The sequence below is a fragment of the Microtus oregoni genome, unplaced genomic scaffold (assembly GCF_018167655.1).
Source record: "Microtus oregoni isolate MIOR12 unplaced genomic scaffold, Mior012 000034F_ref0000314, whole genome shotgun sequence".
NCBI classification, from domain to species: Eukaryota; Metazoa; Chordata; class Mammalia; order Rodentia; family Cricetidae; genus Microtus; species Microtus oregoni.
The window spans coordinates 13735040-13755200 of record NW_024543093.1 but is presented as its reverse complement, the minus strand read 5'-3'; the positions used below and the strand labels follow the sequence as shown (position 1 = coordinate 13755200).

Sequence of the window (20161 nt, the reverse complement as noted above, 5' to 3'; positions counted from 1 at the left end):
ATGGGTAGATTGAAACGCAAGGTGTGAGAGAGCCTTAGCTTTACCTCATCCCTAAATCTTTAGCTTGCACATCAGGTCCTCCTTTCTGTTCCTTTGCCCAGAATGATTTAAAGATTCCTTCGAAGGTGATATCTTGGATTTTCTCGTTGGGGTCTAGAAGTTCCAGTGCAAAGCGGGGTAACTCTTTCCTCGGTGCTGGAGAGGGGTGGGCGGAGTAGGAAGGATCCATTGAATACACAAGGCAACGAGCGCATGCACTAAAAAAACCTACAGAATGTTTTCTTAAATGCCATGAAACTCTAGGTTGTGCCAGGGTTGTACTAGCGAAGAGCAAGCTAAATGAGTCACGAGTGACAACTGTGTCTTCGGCGGCACTTGCACGCAGAAAAACCGTTTTCCCTTTAGTTCGGTGTATCGGAGGCGGGGATAATTTTATTCACCAATGAACGACGCTGTTATTCTCCCGCATGGACTGTCCAATAAGAGGCGCAGATAATCGAAGGATTCCGCCCTTGCTGCCATCTTGGAGGCTGTGTAGCTGCGGGAGGGTCCTAGCCGCTTTGCCTTGGCGGCCATCCCTCCTGCCGACTGCAGGCTCCTAGGAGAGGACACCAGGATGCGTCACAAGCGGAGAATGGTGAGTGTACCGAGCGCGTCTGGATTCGAGGGTGGCGGGTTTGTGACGCTACAACGACTTTGACCAGGAGACCAGCCTCCAGTCCTGTCCCTTCCCTGGGAAGCGGCTTCATCCCAGTCCTCCCAGGGGGAGTCCGTACCTCCAATTTGAGCCTCTGCAGAAACTGCAGCGCTGGCAGGTTGGTGATGCTGAATCCAAACTATGCTGGGGACGATCGTGGGTGGTGAGCGCTATTGCCCGTCTGTCTGCCTCTTGCATTTCTGTTTGCCCTGCTTTAGTTTTCCTCTGTGATCACCTTGTGGTTTTCTTTTTGTACTGCCAGTTGAACCCTAGGCTTTATGCATGTTCGGCACAGGTCCCTCGCTGTGTGGAGGATTTTCTCCTCTGCTTCTCTTTCCTACCTCTCTTTCGATCGCTCCGTCACCTTTTAATAATATTACAGGTCAAAATTGTTTTTCTTGATTATTTATAAGGCAAAAGGTGGGATTGTGAAAAAGCTTTCCTAGCCTTGTTGATTGTGAGAGAGGGAAAAAAAAAAGCCTGGGGAAAGGGGAGTTCATGTAACTGTAATTCTGTTTGCTTTGGTGGGTTTCTCCAAACAGAAAGAATTGGGAGTGAAAGTTCGCCAGTCAGAATGTAATTGGAATACAGTTCTTAGAAGAAAATTAATCTCCAGCTCTTTCCTTTTGCCTATAACTATTTGTTCATTGTACACAGTAATTTCTGACCGTCTGGAATAGTCAGCCTGAGACAAAGACTCTTTCTGGTGAAAATATTTTTTGAGCTTGAGTGTGCAGTACATTGAAATTAATATTACTATTAAGTGTGTGTGATACTTGGTGTTGCCGCCTGGGCCATGGCGTGCTTGCAGAGGTCCGAGGTCAATCCTGTGCTGTTGGTTTTCCCCTCACTTTTATGTGGCTTCTGGGGATCACACTCAAGTCACTCATCTTATTTTGCAAGTTACTATTATTATTATTTTTTATTTGATTTGATCAGTTGAAGCATTTGAGACCTGTTCCCTCCACTCTTTTTTTCTTTCTTTCTTCCTTTCTTCCTTCCTTCCTTTTTCTTTTCTTTTTAAAGAGAGACAAGTTATCATGCATCCAGCTTGTCTTAGAACTAAGTATATAGCTGAAGGTGACCTTGAACTTATGACATTGCTGCCTCTACCTCTGAAGTGTGAGTACAGACCTGAGCAACAAAGCTCAGCTTTATGCAGTGCCGGGGATGACATTCAGGTTTTCAGCAATGATTGTCAAGCAGTGTAACAACCGATCCGCACCCTCAGCCCCAGTGTGTTGCTTTAAAAAGTTGCATCAAGAAAACTGAGATGCCTAATGACACAATTGTAAATTTTAATGTGGAGTGTACATATATGTATAATGTATGCCAATTAAAAGGCAGTGACAGACAGTATTAGCATATGATAACCATTTCTTTTCAGGAGAAAGGAATATACACACAACACACATATACATACATATATACATACATTTACTGGATAGATAGATAGATAGATAGATAGATAGATAGATAGATGGAATAAGGGAAGGAGGGAGGGATAGGGATAGTTGTGAGATTTTCCAGAAAGGAAGAATTGAAATATACCAAGGACTGATTTTACAGAAAACAAAACTATTTCCCATTGTTTGAAGCTCTTGTATGTACAGCTTAATGGAAGTTGGCGGTGGGGGGGGTGTGTGTGGTGGGGGGGTGGTCTAAGGTTGCTAGCTGCATTGTTTGGATAGTATACTAGTGTATACTGGTTAGGTTTTGTTTTTTGTTTTTCTTTAGTCAGATTGACACAAGTTAGGGGCTTCTGGGAAATGGGAACTTTCTTAATAGGATTGCTGGCAGGCAAGGCTCATTATGTTGAAGAATGATTGATGTGAGAGGGCCCAGCTGACTGTGGGCGGGGCTACCTCTGCACAGGTTTCCTGGGTTTTATAACAGAGCCGACCCAGCAAGCCTCAAGAAGCCAGCCAATAAGCAGTATTTCTTTCATGGGCTATACTTCAGTTCCTACCTCTAGTTACCTGCCCTACTTTGAGTTCCTGTCTTGGCTTCCGTGATCACAACACGTAAGTCAAGTAAATCCTTTCCTTCCGTATTTGTTCTTCCCAGTTGTGTTCTTATCACAACAATAGAAAACAAACCAGGTTAGATAGGGATGTGTTCCCAGCCCAAACCAGGTTAGATAGGGATGTGTGCACAGCCCTAACCAGGTTAGATAGGGACGAGTACACAGCCCAAACCAGGTTAGATAGGGACGAGTACACAGCCCAAACCAGGTTAGATAGGGATGTGTGCACAGCCCTAACCAGGTTAGATAGGGATGTGTGCACAGCCCAAACCAGGTTAGATAGGGATGTGTGCACAGCCCAAACCAGGTTAGATAGGGATGTGTGCACAGCCCAAACCAGGTTAGATAGGGATGTGTTCCCAGCCCAAACCAGGTTAGATAGGGATGTGTGCACAGCCCAAACCAGGTTAGATAGGGATGTGTGCACAGCCCAACCAGGTTAGATAGGGACGAGTACACAGCCCAAACCAGGTTAGATAGGGACGAGTACGCAGCCCAAACCAGGTTAGATAGGGACGAGTACGCAGCCCAAACCAGGTTAGATAGGGATGTGTGCACAGCCCAAACCAGGTTAGATAGGGATGTGTGCACAGCCCAAACCAGGTTAGATAGGGATGTGTGCACAGCCCAACCAGGTTAGATAGGGACGAGTACACAGCCCAAACCAGGTTAGATAGGGATGTGTGCACAGCCCAAACCAGGTTAGATAGGGACGAGTACACAGCCCAAACCAGGTTAGATAGGGACGAGTACACAGCCCAAACCAAGGAGAGCCCCAGTCTGTTAAGCTATTCCCTACACGTGTCTGGCTCAACTTCTCAAAGACATATCTCCCTGCAGTAGAGAAGGCAGAAAGTCAGTCATCTTGGACAGTCATGCTGCATAGAGTTGAGTTGGGCAGACGTCAACTGTGAAAAAGTGATCTCTTATTTTGTATTTAAAGCTACTTCACTTCCTTTAGAGTGCCAAGAAACTTCTTGTTGATCCTGGGTCAAGTAGCTGTTTTCCCTGCTCCTGGTCACATGAGTTTCCTGAGGGTATCTGATGTCATTGTTGAAAATGAGTATCAGCCAGCTCTCTGAAGCTGTGACAATGTGTCTCAGAAATTGACGGAAAGCTGAGATGAGACTCTATGAGTTTATGTCCTGAAATGTTACAGCGCAGGAGGTAGTTTGAAGTGCCTGGTAGAATCCTTTCCCTCCGGGTTGCTAGCAAATTTTGTGGCCATGAGTTTTGCTCTTCTCAGTAGCTCACTGTGGAAATACTGTGTAACCAATTCTGAATGCCTAATTGTCATGTGTTATGAAAGACCCTTATAATAGTCACTAAGGTTTCCTCCTTCCCTCCCTCCCCCCAACCCCAGACAGGGTCTCACTAAGTAGCTCTGGCTGTCCTGGAACTCACCGTGTAGATCAGGCTGGCCTTGAACTCACTTATCTGTGTTCCTATACCACATTTGTGTTTTTATATTTGGGGTGTGTGTGTGTGTGTAGAATACCCAGTATTTCTTTTTCTTTTTTTCATTTTTCTTTTTGTCGTTGTCGTTGTTGTTTTGTTTTTGAGACAAGGTCTCACTATTTAGCTCTGGATGGCCTGGAACTCACTACATAGATCAGGCTGGCCTCAAACTCACGGAGATCCACCTGCCTCTGCTTCCTGAGTGCTGGGATTAAAGGCATGTGCTACTACATGTGGCCCCCCACTAACTATTTTCTGAGGAGATCATGGATGGTTTCTAAAAGATGTACATCTTAGATTCTGGAGAACTCACGAGAGTGTCTCAGGAAACCAAGAACTTTACTCAGTTTTTATAATTAGTGCCACTGGGCTATTTAATCATTGGTCTAAATGATTGAAGGTCATAGACACAAAGTGTTGTGTAATTGGCCAAATTTTACAAATAGATTCAAATATTTGTGATACAGCAGAAATATAGGAACTTTTTTTGTAACAGAATTCTTCCTGTCATTTTGGCAGTGAGCCAGCAAGTGAGACTTTATCTGAGTGGAAAAACATAAGTCATAGAAACTGAGCATTTGAATAAAAATTGATCATGAAATCTTGCCTCATTCAGTAAAAAGATATAACATAAAATTCTTGTTCTTTGAGCCTATTTTTGTAGGAAATTGTTACTAGGTGCAGACAAGTATTTAAGAAAACCTCATGAAGCCGGGCGGTGGTGGCGCACACCTTTAATCTCAGCACTTGGGAGGCAGAGGCAGGCGGATCTCTGTGAGTTCGAGACCAGCCTGGTCTACAAGAGCTAGTTCCAGGACAGGCTCCAAAACCACAGAGAAACCCTGTCTCAAAAAAACCAAAAAAAAAAAAAAAAAAAAAAACAAAAAACAAAAACCTTATGAATCAGGTATCAGTTTACCTAGGATAACTAAGCATCAGGTGGGAAGGGGTGTGAGTTTAAGGTCAGCCTGGGCTACAGAGTGAGTTCCAGGACAGCCAAAGATACACAGAGAAACCCTGGAATGCTTGTTTCCTCAGGGCTTCAGTAAGAAACCAGAGATTGAAAGTCCATAAACTGTTTATGCTTTACTAATTGACTGGTAGAGTTATGCTGCCTTTTGATACAGAAGAGACATCTGAACCCCTGTCTAGTGGCAGATGTCCTAATGGCTCTTGATTCTTAGACCCTGCACACAGACCTTTTAAAGGTAAAAGAGGTAGCTAAGGGAAGGTAGAGGCTCAAAGAATCCCCAATGAGGGGCTTGTTTCCAGGAGGTTGGGGCTTAGGAGAGCAGTTTTGCCTCGTGTCTTAGTTAGGGTTTCTAGTGCTGTGATGAAACGCCATGGCCAAAACCAACTTGAGGAAGAAAGGGTTAATTTGGTGTACATATCCTGAATCACAGTCCACTGAAGGCCAGGGCGGGAACTCAGACTTACTGAGAACCTAGAGGCAGAAGCTGGTACACAGGCCATGAAGGAATACTGCTTACTGGCTTGCTCTCATGGCTTGTTTCCTTATAGCACACAGGGCCACCAGCCCAGGAATGACACCACCCTTTCTTATGGAGACAACTTCTCAATCAAAGGTCCCTCCTCTCAGGTGACTTCAGTTGACATAAAACTAACTAGCATACCTTGGGGGAGTGGTAGCCTGGTGTCTTCCAATCTCAGGGCCGTTTTTCCTCTTCTTCACCTGCCAAAGATTTGATTTGGTCAGTTCTATAATCCTTTGCAATTGTTAGAAGTAATTTGCCCATGAAGACTTTTGATGTGTGTGTGTGTGTGTGTGTGTGTGTGTGTGTGTGAGAGAGAGAGAGAGAGAGAGAGAGAGAGAGAGAGAGACCTGATTGTCTCCAACTTGAGCATCAGAAGTATTCAAGCTGTGGCATGCTAGACACATGTGAGAACAGAAAAAGAAAATGAGAGAAAAAAAAAAAACACTGGGGAAAAACTATTAAAATAAAAGTAGCAGCAGAATTTGGCTCTGATCCAGACAGCAGTAGCATTAGGAGGCAGGAGGATTTATCATGTTACAAGGTTTCTCAGTTAAGGCATTACATTCACTTGGCGTGTTCCGAGTCTCATCTGACCTTGGATAAAGAGGCAGCTGTTGGTCCCCTTTCCTCCTCATTTCATGTCCTTTCTTTCCCGCTCAGTCATCTGCTCTGCCTCTTCGAAGCCACAGCACAAGAGTACAAATGTTCTTAATGTTTAATTTCAGGAATAGATACTTTATCAGCTAGGCAGATGTGAAACTAGGAAAAAGCAAGGCTGGAGAGAGAATTTTTTTTTGTGTTACAGTTTCTATGTAACTTTGTCTGTCCCAGAACTCACTATATACTGTGTAGAACAGGCTGACCTCCACCTCACAGAAATGGCCAGCCTGTCCAGTGCTGGAATTAAGGCCTGTACCACCACACCCAGTCTGAGAAAAACTTAAAATTCAATCAGCTGTAGGGATAGGTCCTGCTCCAAAGAACAGAAATGATTTCAGCGAATCCAGAAGACCCATGTTTTAATTTTGGGATAGCAAAATGTAGCAGAATCACTTCAGGTGAACAAATACATAATCAAAGGAGAAAAATGGAAAAGAGAGAGAAAAAAACATTTTCTGTACATACCAAGTGACTGTGGACTTAGGTTCTGTGGCTCCACAGAGCAGAAACCATCCTACGGGGAGGACTAGGAATGTTTCTTTCTTCATGTCCGGACAGAGAAGGCTGTTGCTCATCTTTATTCCTTCTTCTTGTCCTCTCTGTGACAGGCGAAACAACTGCAGAGAATGTCTGTCCTCAGCCACCGTGTTCTTTAGGACAGGGAGGCCTTAGCTTGTTGACTTTTTTCTTTTTGATCATGAGCTTAGCCTTTGAAGACTGAGCCACCTACCTCTTCAGCCCTTGAAGAATCTTTTTGACCATATTGATTGATTACTTTGATCCATCATTGCAGTCATAAACATCTGTATGGAAAAACTGTTAGAAAGTAGTGGATAAGTTTTAGTAGTGAGAGAGGAGAATTTTGTTTTCCTTTCCTATCAGATTTGCCAAATGTGTACTGGAAGATGGGATCTGAACCTGGTGTTTCCAAGTTCTAGTTTAGTTTAGTTTATGTATCTGCCTGCCTGAGTCTATGTATGTTTACATAGTTTGTGTACATCCATGAAGAAGCCAGCAGATGTCAGAAGAGGGTTTTGGATCCCTTGAAAATGGAGTTATAGTTGTTTGTGCGTTACCATGTGGGTGCTGAGAATTGGACCTGGAATACTGAAAGAGCAAACAGTACCCTTAACTGCTGAACTATGTCTCCAACCCCCATTACCAGCTCTTTGCCTGTGTTTAAACCAATGGTTCTTAACCTTTCTAATGCTATGCCTTGATGTGGGATTTCCCTTTGTATGCTGTGATTACCATTGATTAATAAAGAAACTGCTTTGGACCTATAGCAAGGCAGAACTTAGCTAGGCTGGTAAAACTATATTGAATGCTGGGAGAAAGAAGGTGGAGTCAAAGAGAAGCCATGTAGCCCCACTGGAGACAGATGCTGGGAACTTTACCCTATAAGCCACAGCCATGTGGCAATACACAGATTACTAGAAATGGACTAAATTAAGATATAAGTGTTAGCCAAGCTAATGGGCCAAGTAGTGTTTTAATTCATACAGTTTCTGTGTGGTTATTTCAGGGCTGAGCAGCCGGGAACCAACAAGCAGCTTCCTTACAACAGTGACCCTTTAATACAGTTCCTCATGTTGTAGTGATACCCAACCATAAAATTATTTTTTGTTGCTGCTTCATAACTGTAATTTTCCCAATTATGAATTGTAATATAAATATCTGTGTTTTCCAATGGTTTTAGGTGACCCCTGTGAAAGGGTTGCTCAACCCCAAAATGGTCATGGCCTACAGGTTGAGAACCACTGGTTTAGACTATTGAAATAATAATCCTAACAGATTTGTACATGTAGCCAGGTCTAGTAAAGCAATAGTACAGATCAAAAATAAACTCTGAAGAATGATAGTAGGCCATATAATTGGGAATATTCAAGGTGTGTATCATGTACAGATGATTATTTTGATAGGCTTCTATTTTGTAAGCGTTTGCTCACTGTGATTGTTCCTTCCCCTAATATACCTAACTTTAATCCTATGAAGCCCCATTATGATAAACATAAAATAATAGAGAAATCTCTGAAAAGATTCATTTTGTGAACATTATTTGCCTTTTTGTGCATGCACCCAAAATTAGTTCAGAGTAAATCCCATAGGCTCTGCCCATGGTTCCTGAAGCATTGTACAACCTATTTGACTAGAAACATGATAATAAGGGGAGTGTTTTCATTGTTTAAAGCAGGTATACATGTATCCTCCTAGTAAATGTAGGGGTTCTAGGTTGCTAACTGGTTGATAGGTACCTTGTTTCCAGAGGGGTGATAGCATAGCCCAAGTCAATGCAGTCCCATTTTGCTTATACAGTTACTGTGCTAATAGTGCCTCCCTATTATATTAGCCTGTAACTTTTGTGTGTGTTAGCCACATGGCTTGGTACCTTTATCAGTGAGGCGTTCTCATCTTGCTTCCTCTGCATCTGAGTGACGAGTGTAGACTGACTCGTTCCTCTTCCCAGAATTCTCCTGTTTTCTTCACCCCACCTATACTTCCTACCTAGTTGCCCCACCTATACTTTCTGCCTGGCTACTGGCCAATCAGTGTTTTATTAAAATACAAGTGACAAATCTTTAAGTATGAAACCATTGTCCCACAGCAGTCCTACTGCTCAGTGCTAACCTCCATGGCCGCTTTGTCATCTGTGCTCTCCTTGTCCAAAATTTTAAGCTCGTTTACACTTATTTTCTATGTCAAATTATTTCGTTTTCTTTAAATTAACTTCTTTCCAGTCATCAGGCTCTGGACAGAATGAAGACAGATTTTGGTTAAAACCCAAATAGCCTCTGTCCTGATTTCCCCTTGAAACCTCATGAGCCAGGCCTTGACAGTTCCCATTTCTTTTAGCATTCTCATGTTTTAAGCGTCTGTCAGAATGGCCAGTTAATCTCTGCTTTCAGCACACTTAAAGTATCCCTCAACATCTTTCATGATTCTAGGTCCTGTCAAGTTGGCAGTTAATTTTTGATATTTTTTCATGTGGATTCTTGCAGGAGCCAGTGACCTTTGAGGATGTGGCTGTGAACTTCACTCTAGGAGAGTGGGCTTTGTTGGATTCTAGTCAAAAGAAGCTCTACAGAGATGTGATGACAGAAACCTTTATGAACCTGATCTCCATAGGTAAAATATATATCATTTCTTTACTCATACAATTAGAGAACAGCTGTTTCTTGCTCACCTGTATGGATACATGAATTGAAATATTGGAAGGGAACTTCATGGAAAATGTAGCATTCCAGGTCATATTGCACATAACAAAATGTAGAGTTGAGTAAGTTTTTGTATGATATTGAATTCAGTCATAATAATTTTTTGGGGTTTGCTTTTTAGGTAAAACAAAGGAAAAAGAAAACATTGAAGACAACTACCAAAATCTCAGGAAAAATGTGAGGTAATATACACTCAGAGAGAGAGGAATTTGTATCAAATAAAATATTTGCATGTGATAGGAAATCTAAAAACAAGCAAATGATCCTGTACATCTTGGTGCCATTGATTTGATCTCAAATTTTCTCTACAAGTACATTGAGTTAGAACATTCAGAATTAGAAGATTCTAACTCTGTAGTGTATGAATATTGCCAAAATGTGCAACATCAACCTATGTAAGACCTGTCCCCAAAATTGTCCTTCCTAGAGAAATTATATGTGTATTTTATTAAGTTACCTTTCAACTTTGAATATAAGGAATGTGAAGTAAAATGAGTTTCGGGTTTAGACTGAAACCTATTATCAATAAATCACATATAGGATGTTCAGCTCTTCCAAAACCCATAATGTTTGATGCACATCATTTCTCATTAAAAATATTTAACTTTGTTAGCTGTGGTGTACACAGTAGTTATGAAAAAGAAGCAGTAGGGGGCTGGAGAGATGGCTCAGAGGTTAAGAGCATTGCCTGAGCCGGGCAGTGGTAGCACACGCCTTTAATTCCAGCACTTGTGAGGCAGAGGCAGGCGGATCTCTGTGAGTTCGAGGCCAACCTGGTCTACAAGAGCTAGTTCCAGGACAGGAACCAAAAAAGCTACGGAGAAACTCCGTCTTGAAAATCAAAAAGAGAAAAAAAAAAAAAAAAAAGAGCATTGCCTGCTCTTCCAAAGGTCCTGAGTTCAATTCCCAGCAACCAGATGGCGGCTCACAACCATCTGTAATGGGGTCTGGTGCCCTCTTCTGGCTTGAAGACATATAGATAGACAGAATATTGTATACATAATAAGTAAATAAATATTTTTTTAAAAAAAGAAGCAGTAGTATTTAAGACCTTTTTTTGTTTGTATGCTGTCTTCAGGACCGCAAACTGACTGTTCAGTCCCTTTATATTTACAAATTCTTAGAGAAGCAGAATCAGCAGCGTCATTCCCTTTCTCCCAGGGTCTTGTATATGGCCCAGATGGACTTACTTGCTGTCCTTCTGCTGCCTGCAGAATACTGTACCAGTGGCCCAGCGTCCAGCCTCCAGTTAAGAGTGTAGTTATGCTTTTCTCCTTTTTTGCAGAACTCCGGTGGTTGAAGGAAACTGTGACTATGGAGATGGCAGTCAGTGTGGAGAATCCCAGCAGCTGATTCCAGAGCCTGTTGTTCAAAGAGCCGTGCCTCCCGCCGTGATGATGTCTGAAAACGGTGTGCTCGCCAGAGACGTTATTGTTCATTCACGCTCACGTGTGCACCTCAGATGCGAAATTACAGAGAAACCATATGGGTCTCAGGAACAAGTGGAGGAAGCTTTTACACATGAGAAATGTTGGAAAGATTTAACTTATTCTGAGTTCTTTCAGGCAAAGCAGAGTCCTCCTAGAGAGACAGCCAATCAAAATAAGCAATCTAATGAAGTCTGTAGGAGTCTCAGTTTTGATCCGTGTTGTGAGAGAATTCACACTGGAGATAAACTCCATGAATGGAAGCAAGTGGAGAGAGCCTTCTGGAGGTACAGTTATGGTCAAATATATAAAAGAATCACCGTTGGAGATAAACCTTTTGTGTGCGCGCAGTATGACGAAACCTTGGTAAATTCCAGTCACCTTATTAAACATGAACTAATTCACCCTGAAGAGAAGTGTTACACATGTAAGCAGTGTGGGAAAGCATTCAGATATTCCTCATCCCTCCAGAACCACGAAAGGATTCATAGTGGGGAGAGGCCATATGTATGTAAACAGTGTGGAAAAGCATTCATTCGTTCCTATGACCTTCTCATCCATGAAAGAATTCACAGTGGAGAAAAACCTTACACTTGTGAGCATTGTGGAAAAGCCTTCACCCATTACAGTGGCTGGTACAGTCATGAAAGGATTCACACCAGAGAGAAACCCTATGTTTGCACACAGTGTGGGAAAGCGTTTTCATGTTCTACATCTTTTCGGAGGCATGAAAGAATTCACACCGGTGAGAAACCTTATATATGTAAGCACTGTGGAAAAGCCTTCACCCATTCCAGTGCTCGTTACATTCATGAGAGAATTCACACCGGAGAGAAACCCTATGTTTGCAAGCATTGTGGAAAAGCATTTCTTCGTGGGAGCCATCTTCACAACCATGAGAGAATTCACACTGGAGAGAAACCCTATGTTTGCAAGCATTGTGGGAAAGCCTTCATCCAACGCGACGCTTGTTATAATCATGAAAGAATTCACACTGGAGAGAAACCATATGTATGTAAGGAATGTGGGAAAGCCTTCAGGATTTCCACATCCCTTCGTGATCATGAAAGAATTCATACTGGAGAAAAACCTTATGTATGTAATTATTGTGGGAAAGCATTTAGGGTTTCCACATGCCTTCACAAACACGAAAGAGCTCACATGGAAAAGAAACCCAGTGGGTAGAGCCTAAATCCGTGTACGTCATGTGGAATTGTCTTTGATCAACTTGCTGTTGTTGTGGGGTATGAAAAAGATAGTGTGGAGGGCCAGTGAGATGGCTCGGGGTAAGAGCGCTTGCCTTCAAGCCTGGTAGAGTGGGATCCTCAGAACCCGTGTGAGGAGAGAGAACTGAGTCCCCAAGGTTTCCTCTGACTTGCACACATGTGCCGTCGTTTGCATGCACAATCTCCCACACATATATAAATAAATGGGATAGTTTAAAATGCTTTTTTTAAAAAAAAAAATTTGGTTTTTCAAGACAGGGTTTCTCTGTGAAGCCCTGTCTGTCCTAGAACTTGCTCTGTAGAACTCAGAAATCCACCTGCCTCTGCCTCCTGAGTGCTGGGATTAAAATCCTGCACCACCACAACCTGGCTTTAAAATACGTTTTCGCGGTATTTCCTTATTTTTTGGTCTTTTTGAGATGGGATTTCTCTGTGTAACAGACCTGGCTGTCTTGGAACTCTCTTTGTAAACCAGACTGGCCTTGGACTCACAGAGATCCTCCTGCTTTTGCCTCCCAAGTGCTGGGATTAAAACCATGTGCCACCACCCGACTTTTATTCTTCATGACGTGTAGGTGTGTGGGTTTGTGCATGTGAGGGTTGGTGCGCGTAGAGGCCAGAGGTGTCAGAGTCCCTGAAGCTGGAGCGACAGGTGGTTGTGAGCTTCCCAGTGTGAGTGCTGGAAATCCAGCCGCATCTGTACTCTGAACTACTGAGCCGTCTTTCCAGCTCTATAAGAGTAATAACTAAAAAAAAAAAAAAGCTGGAAAGAGCTGTAATAGGAGACTGAAATTTATACACATCTGGAATGTGACCTGTTTCATCAAATGTGCAAAGGCACATATTTCCTTGAAAATTTCATTTTATATAAACTATAGTTTATGATGATTGAATTTTTGCAGGTGTACGTGCATGAGTGAACACATGCCGAGTGCGCGTGTGTCAGTGCACAGCTTCAGGCGTCTGTCCTGCTCTTTCCACTGTGTAGGTCGGTCCTGGGTTGTCCGAGTTCAGAGCAAGTACCTCAGCCCGTGAACACTCTTGCTGGCCCTGGTGCATCTCTCTTACTCACTAGGGAAGTAGAGGCGAGAGAATTCCAACATCGAATACAGGGAATTTGAACACAACCTGGAAGAGTTAGGAACCCCTTCCAACCAAATGAAAAAATTCAGCATTAAAAATATAAGCTGTGTATTGTCTCAAATAAGGTGAAAGGAAATTTTCTTCTGTATGTTGTAAAAGTAAGGAACCCTCTGAAGAAATGTTTTCTTTTGGAAGTGTGATTTTGTGGAATTTGTGGAAAATGGTTTTGCCTGTTGTCTCTTCTGCTTGGAAAAACCAAGGCTATCAGAATACCGTGTTAAGCAACAATAGCAACAGTATGCCTACATGTATTGATGTCTTTTAGTTTGATAAATCAAGTTTTGTATTGAAATAAGGTCTCATTTTGTAGACCAGGCTGGCCTCTGCCTCACTGAGATTGCCTCTGTCTCCCAAGAGATGTTATTAAAGGTCTGTGCCACCAAGTCATGATCAGTTTGATTTTAATGGGCTTTTTTTTTTTTTTAAAAAGCCAAGCGAGGTAATACCCTTTTCCATTTCAATCTGAAGCTGTGTTTGACTCATGAAATTCAAGTACATTTGTGAGAGTCCAGTGGACTTAATTTATATGGAGTTTTTTAATGTGGTTCATTTGACATTGAAAATAGATTGCTTGTAAATTGTGTTTCCAATTATCCTTGTATGACAAATTATGTTTTTCTTATTATTCTTCATTGGCAATTTCCTAACATTTATATGAACGCTTGGATTTTCTAATAATAAAGTTTCTTACATAGATTTTTGTAATTTTTTACTTTAAAATATATATTTTCAATTAAGATGTGTTGGAAAATTGGCTTAGTGGGTAAAGTCATTTCCCATAAAGCCTGAGGATCTGGGTTCGATTCCTAGAACCCACACATGACACCATGTGATACTCGTTTATTTGGAGAAATTCTCATTGCATCTCAGAGTTTACACCACATTTGAACAGGGCAATCAGGAACTTGTAGAAAGGCCCAATAAATTTTTCCCTAATGTTCTCCAGACTTTTGCTTTTATTAAATTTAATTACATGGGAAATAGCAAAAGATAAGATCTCTTGAGTAAATTGGGAGCATGGGGGCATTGGGAGAGGGTTGAAGGGAAGGGGAGAAGCAGAGAGGGAAGCAGGAAAAAAAATGTAGAGCTCAATAAAAAAAATAAATATACATCACTATCCCTTCAATTTCCTCCCCACTCCTACCCAAATTCTCTCCATATTATTTCACTATTGTTATAGTACATACAAAGGAATAAATGAATACAGTCTGCTGAGTCCCTTTGGTGTTACCTGCATATATTTGTGTTTAGGGCTAATCAATTCGTATCGGATAAACAATTAGGGGATTCATTTCTGGGGAGGCTAGTTCTCCCTCTTAGTAGTTGTTGATGTGGAATTGTTTGGTCTTTTTTTTTTTTTTTGACAATCATGTTTCATGTGTGTGGCTTCCCTATCCTATCTAGAGGGCTCAATCTCACAGTAGTCTTTCTTCCCCTCTTTCAGCAAAGTTCCTGAGCCTCAGGTGCAGGAGTTTTGTGGTAGATGTACCAATTGGCCATCCCATGGTAACTGACTAGTCATGCTTTTTGTAATGGACTCCTGGTGCTACAAAAACAAGCTACTTTGATGAGAGTTCGAATCTACTTATCTGCAGGCATAGATAAGGATGAGCTTTGGGGGAGTGTTAGGAGTTGCACTGATTTAGAAAAGTGCTCAGAGTAGGTTCTCTAGGCATGAGTAGCTGGCTTAGGTTTAGTAGGCAGGGTTTCCCTCTCGTTGCATGGGCCGTAAATCCAACTGGACAGTTGTTAACACTCAAGATAAAATGCCACATTTTTATTGTTGGGATTCATAGCTTTACATTTGGGTATTGCTACCTAATGCTCCCCTTCCTTGGCAACTTGCATAGCACCTTCAGATACTCAGAGCCACAAGGATGAAGTTTCTGGGTCAGTTCCAGCTCTCTTACTCCAAGTTCTGTGTCCAAAATGTGTCACGTCCTCAGCAATAGGGGCTCACCTTTAAGCTCTGGGAAATAACACAAGGCCACATAGCCTATGTTTGGGGAGTCTCTTGCACTTCTCTAACCAACTTGAATGGGCTGGGGTTTTTTCCTGTGATAATGAGGCTCTTGGGAGAAACAACATTGCTCCAAGTCATATAACCTCTTTAAGTTTGTGTGTGTATATTATAGATATTTGTATTCTAGATAAATTTAGGTAAGTGTAAAATGATTCCCTATGTACTTTTTGAGCATTCTTAGTTATTTATCCCTCCCTGCTCTCTATTGCCCTTCCGTTTTCCTCCCCAGTTAGAAGCCCCATGTTCTCCATACCACCTGTGTCCTGCCACTCCCCACTCTAGCCCTCTCGCCTCTGCCCCCAAATTTCGTTATTTTCCTGGTGTCTATCGTTCCTTGATATTCATGTCTGAATTTTCAGAACTAGAACCACAAAGAGAACATGCGACGTTTGTCTTTCTGGGTCTGGGCTACTTCATATGTTACAGTATGTCTTGTTTCTCCCCATTTGCCTGTGTCACTCGTGTTTACGTATGACTAGATTTCCATTGTGTGTGTGTGCTCATTTTCATTATTCATCAGTTGATGGGAATTTAGGTTGTTTCCATTTCTTAGCTATGTGAGCAGAGCAGCAGTGAATATGGCTAAGCAATGTCTATGGAGTAGGATAGTGAGTCCTGTTGGCCAAAGGGTGGTATAGCTGAGTCATATGGTAGATTGATTTTTAGCTCTTTGAGAATTCTCCACACAGATTTCTGGAGTGGCTTGATTTGCAGTTCCACCAAGAATGAATAGGGTCCTTTCCATGCATCCTCTTCAGCATTTGTTTTTTGTTTTGTTGACCTTAGCTGTTCTGATTGAGATAAAATGAAATCTAGTCATTTTGTTTGCATTTCCCTAAGAAGAAGGGGTAACGGACAACCCTGTCTTGTTACTAATTTCAAAATACACAGGAGGGAAAATCCTGGGATTCTTTTTCTAGAGACGTAAAACACTTAAATAAAAGGCCTCTGTGGGCTTTTTTTAAAATTGATTTTTTATTGAGCTCTACATATTTTTCTGCTCTGTTGACTTTTTTTTTTTAACAATAACAAGAAACCATTAATATTAAAAGTTATTAGTTAACACTTGATCCCTGTGAGTTTGAGGCAAGACTGGTCTAGTTCCAGGGCTGACAGAGAAATATATAGAGAGAGACCTTATCTTTAAATAAATAAGTGTTGTGTCCAGATTATGACCCCCCCCCCCCAAGAGAGAGACCACCAGAGAGGCCCAGACTGTAATAAGCAAGGTTTAATCAGCATAATACAAACATGTTTGGAATCCCTGTCTTCAAACCCTGTTGCAGCGAGGTAGAGAGAGGAGTTGTATCTCCTCTGTGGGGTAAGCTTTTAAAGGCATAGCTACAAAGAGGCTTTTTGAAGCTGCTTTCCGCAGGGCCAGGGCGCAATGTCTTTTCTTCTCTCCCATCCTGCTTCTTTATCACCAGGTGGCTGGCTGGCTGGGCTGAGCTAAGTGACCTTGTGCTCAGAATCTCCCGGGTAGGAGAGCAGAAGGCCACTATCTTCCTGGGAAAATATTTTGCTAGGAAATTTCTTCTCATCCCTTCGAGAATAAGGGGTGAGGATCCCATAATAAGTAGGTAAATAAATGCTATTAGTGAGCAGTGTGTGTTAATTTCCATTATTTTTGTTTGGGAGTGGTTTTTAGACCTCTTTTGATTGACTGTTCTGAAATTCATTATTTTCTGTGACTGCTTGGGTGTGTTTGTGTTTGCCTTCAGATTGTATATTCATGTCTCCTTCGATTGTACCTCATTTTGCTGGGTATAGTATTCTCTGTTGGCAATTGTTTTCTTTTAGAATGTTGGTGCCCATAGAGGCTAGAATAGGGAATTGAACCCTCTGGACCTGCAGTTACAGTTGTTAGTATCCTGTGGGTGCTGAGAGTCAAGTGGATGTCCTCTGGAATAGGCGAAATTACTCTTCACCCTTGAGCAGTCACTGCATCCCCAAGCAACACTGTCTTTAAATATTTTCTTATTTACATAGTGCTTTTCCGTCAGTTAGGTTTTAAAGCAAAATTTAATTTTATTATTGTGGCTATGATGTATTTGTGTAAGCAGATATACCTGTGTGTACATACAGTTGCCAGGCCAACGTTTTGCTGTCAGTTTTACTCCTCCTACTTTTTTGTGGGTTTTTGAGATCAAATTCAGGCTCTTATAGTCTAGCAGCAGTGTCTCTGCCTGCTGATTCCCTTAGAAGTGATTTTTTTTTTAAAGAAAATAATTTATAGAAGTGCCAGAATACAAAAATTAATATGCAAAATTAGAGGCTTTGTTATGTCTTAATTATAAACATTCTATGAAAGAACTCAGGGAAAAAATCGCATTAAAACTATTCAAACCTATAAAAGTAAACAACCAAAAAAATCTCCCGAAGAAACAAAAATCCCTGGAATAAACCCAAAGACAACAACTTTGTGTTGGGCTTTTTTTGCTGTTGATTTTATTTTTTAAGAGAGAGTCTTACTGTGTAATCCTGGCTGGATTTGAATGTCTCTCTCTGCCTCCCAGGTATGGAAATAAAAGGCATATGACACCATACTCATCAACCCCACAAGAACTTTAAAACACACACCTTAAAGACAAAGAAAGAAACTGAGTAGAAAAACAGCCTACAGAATCTTGGCTAACTACAGAGTTGACTGATGATTAATAAACAGAATATGTAAAGAACTAAAAAAAAAAAACCTGAAGAAACGAAAAAAATTCATTTTAGACTGAACTTGTTGCTGTGACTGAAGCCAGTGCAGGAGCTGCTGCAGCTGGAGGATCCACCAGACCCTGAAAGACTGAAATGAGGTGGACAGACCTCTACTAGATCTACAAAAGATGTACTAGTAGCAGTTTATCCAGTAATTCTCCAGCAACTGTTGCTGGGACCAACATCAGCACCCCAAAAGGAAACTGAAAAACTGTGAACTAATCACAAACTCTAGATAGTGCTTCAGACACCAAAGACTCCATCAACTGTGATCAATTTGTTTCTACTGTCCTCAGTTTGTTAATGGACTTGATTATGGCAGCAAGAGCGCTAACAAAAATGGAGCTGGGAATATGTAGAGGGTATTATTTGCCTTGATAAATCCTGTCCCATGGAAAGGATACATGAATGGCTCAACAGGCATAAATCAATGGATGTATTTAATTATATAAATGGACCCAAGGATGTAAACCACGTGATTATGGTGTACATAGGATTTTTGGCAAAATCCTAAATCCTGTTATAATAAAGTCCCTGGGGTCACTAGAAAGGGGTGGAACATATCTCAACAGATATAAATTAAAAATCTATAGCCACCATTTAATAAATAGTAAAAACCACAATGAATTCCAATAAAATCATGAACAAGACAAAGGGGTCACTTGTCACCACTATTATCCAATATGATGATTGAAGTCCTGGCTAGGGTAATAAAAGACAGACAGATTATATAAAAGGAATAAATAGGAATGGGAGAGGTCAAAGTGCCCCCATTTGGAGATGCTATATTCTATATACGAAAGACGCATTCATTCACACACTCAGGAGTCCCTGGGTACTAAACTGAAAGCTATATTTATGCAGAGGACATGGTGCAGACCCACATAGGTCCTGTACTTGCTGCTTTCGTTTCTGTGAGGTTATATGAGCCTTGCTTAGTTGATTCAGAGGGCCTTGTTCTCATGGATTTCTTCATCCTCTCTGGGTCTTATCCTATTCTACGAGGTTCCCTGAGCTCTGAGGGAGAGGAGAGATTCGATGGCGACATCTCATTTAGACTCTTTCCATGCAATGTCTGGCTATGGGTTTCCATCCTTGTTCCCATCTGCTGCAGGAAGCTTTTCTGGTAATGACTGAATAAGGAACTGATCTGTGAGTATAGCAAAATACCATTACTACTGACCCTTTTTTTCCTTCTTAGACTAGTAGTATTTGATTTTACCCTAGCTCTTGAGCTATCTAGTCCTGTGTTCTTGGCTATCCAGTGTGCTTCCGTGGGTGTCAATGGGTTCTGTCTTGAGGAGTAGGGCTTAAGTCAAATCAGTCATAGACTGCTTATTCCCACGAGCTTTGTGTCATTGCCCTAGTATATTTTGCAGGCAGGACAGGTTGTAGATGATGGGGTTTGTGGCTGGGTTGGTGTGTATGTTCCTCTTCAAGTAGCCTGCAGAGTAACTTCTCATACCAAAGACACTAGAAGATGGGGGTGAGGGTTCTGTGTAGGCAACAGCTCAATTTTTCCACATTTTATGAGTTGTGTGGGTGTTGTTTTCAGCAATGGAACCTTGCTGTTAGTTTGTGGGGAGCAGTCTTTGTCTTTGCAAAACTTTGGGGATTTTCATATGATCCCTTTGGTCAACAACTCAATTGGATATGTCCCTGTACTAGAAACTTCATTTGGTGACAAGAGAGATGCATGCCTGGTTCTTCAAATCCAGTTTTAAAGTCTGTGGCTGGTGGGGTCACAGGTCCTGGAGTAGGGGATTTCTTACTATGTGGATAGCATGGCCACTTTGTTAAGCCATCTTGTAAGCACTTACACCCAGAGATTAATGTTGTACACATCCTTCATCAAAGATGCTCCCTCATGCTCCCTACTGTAGGAGGTAATGGCAAAGAATCCCATGTCTGATCAGGTGCCATGACTAAGTAATGGTAGAGTGTTGATTCCTAAATGGATCAGAGATATTACTCCCTCCAGGGTTCAGGTAACAGTGCAGAAGTGTGGGGGTGGAACAAAGACGAAGGATGGGAAGGAGTGAATGCAGCAAAAACATGTAAAAACTTGCTGGGCATAGTGTAAT

General features: G+C 41.7%; 1 protein-coding gene across 1 annotated transcript; it reads left to right on the top strand.

The window, feature by feature from the left end:
• The first annotated feature begins 506 nt into the window (after positions 1-506).
• Positions 507-14260, top strand: LOC121432345 (zinc finger protein 14-like). Its single transcript, XM_041630201.1, has 4 exons — positions 507-637; positions 9337-9463; positions 9674-9734; positions 10838-14260. The coding sequence occupies exons 1-4, from the start codon at positions 617-619 to the stop codon at positions 12162-12164; spliced, it is 1536 nt and encodes a 511-aa protein (XP_041486135.1). The 5' UTR covers positions 507-616; the 3' UTR covers positions 12165-14260.
• Positions 14261-20161: the final 5901 nt, after the last annotated feature.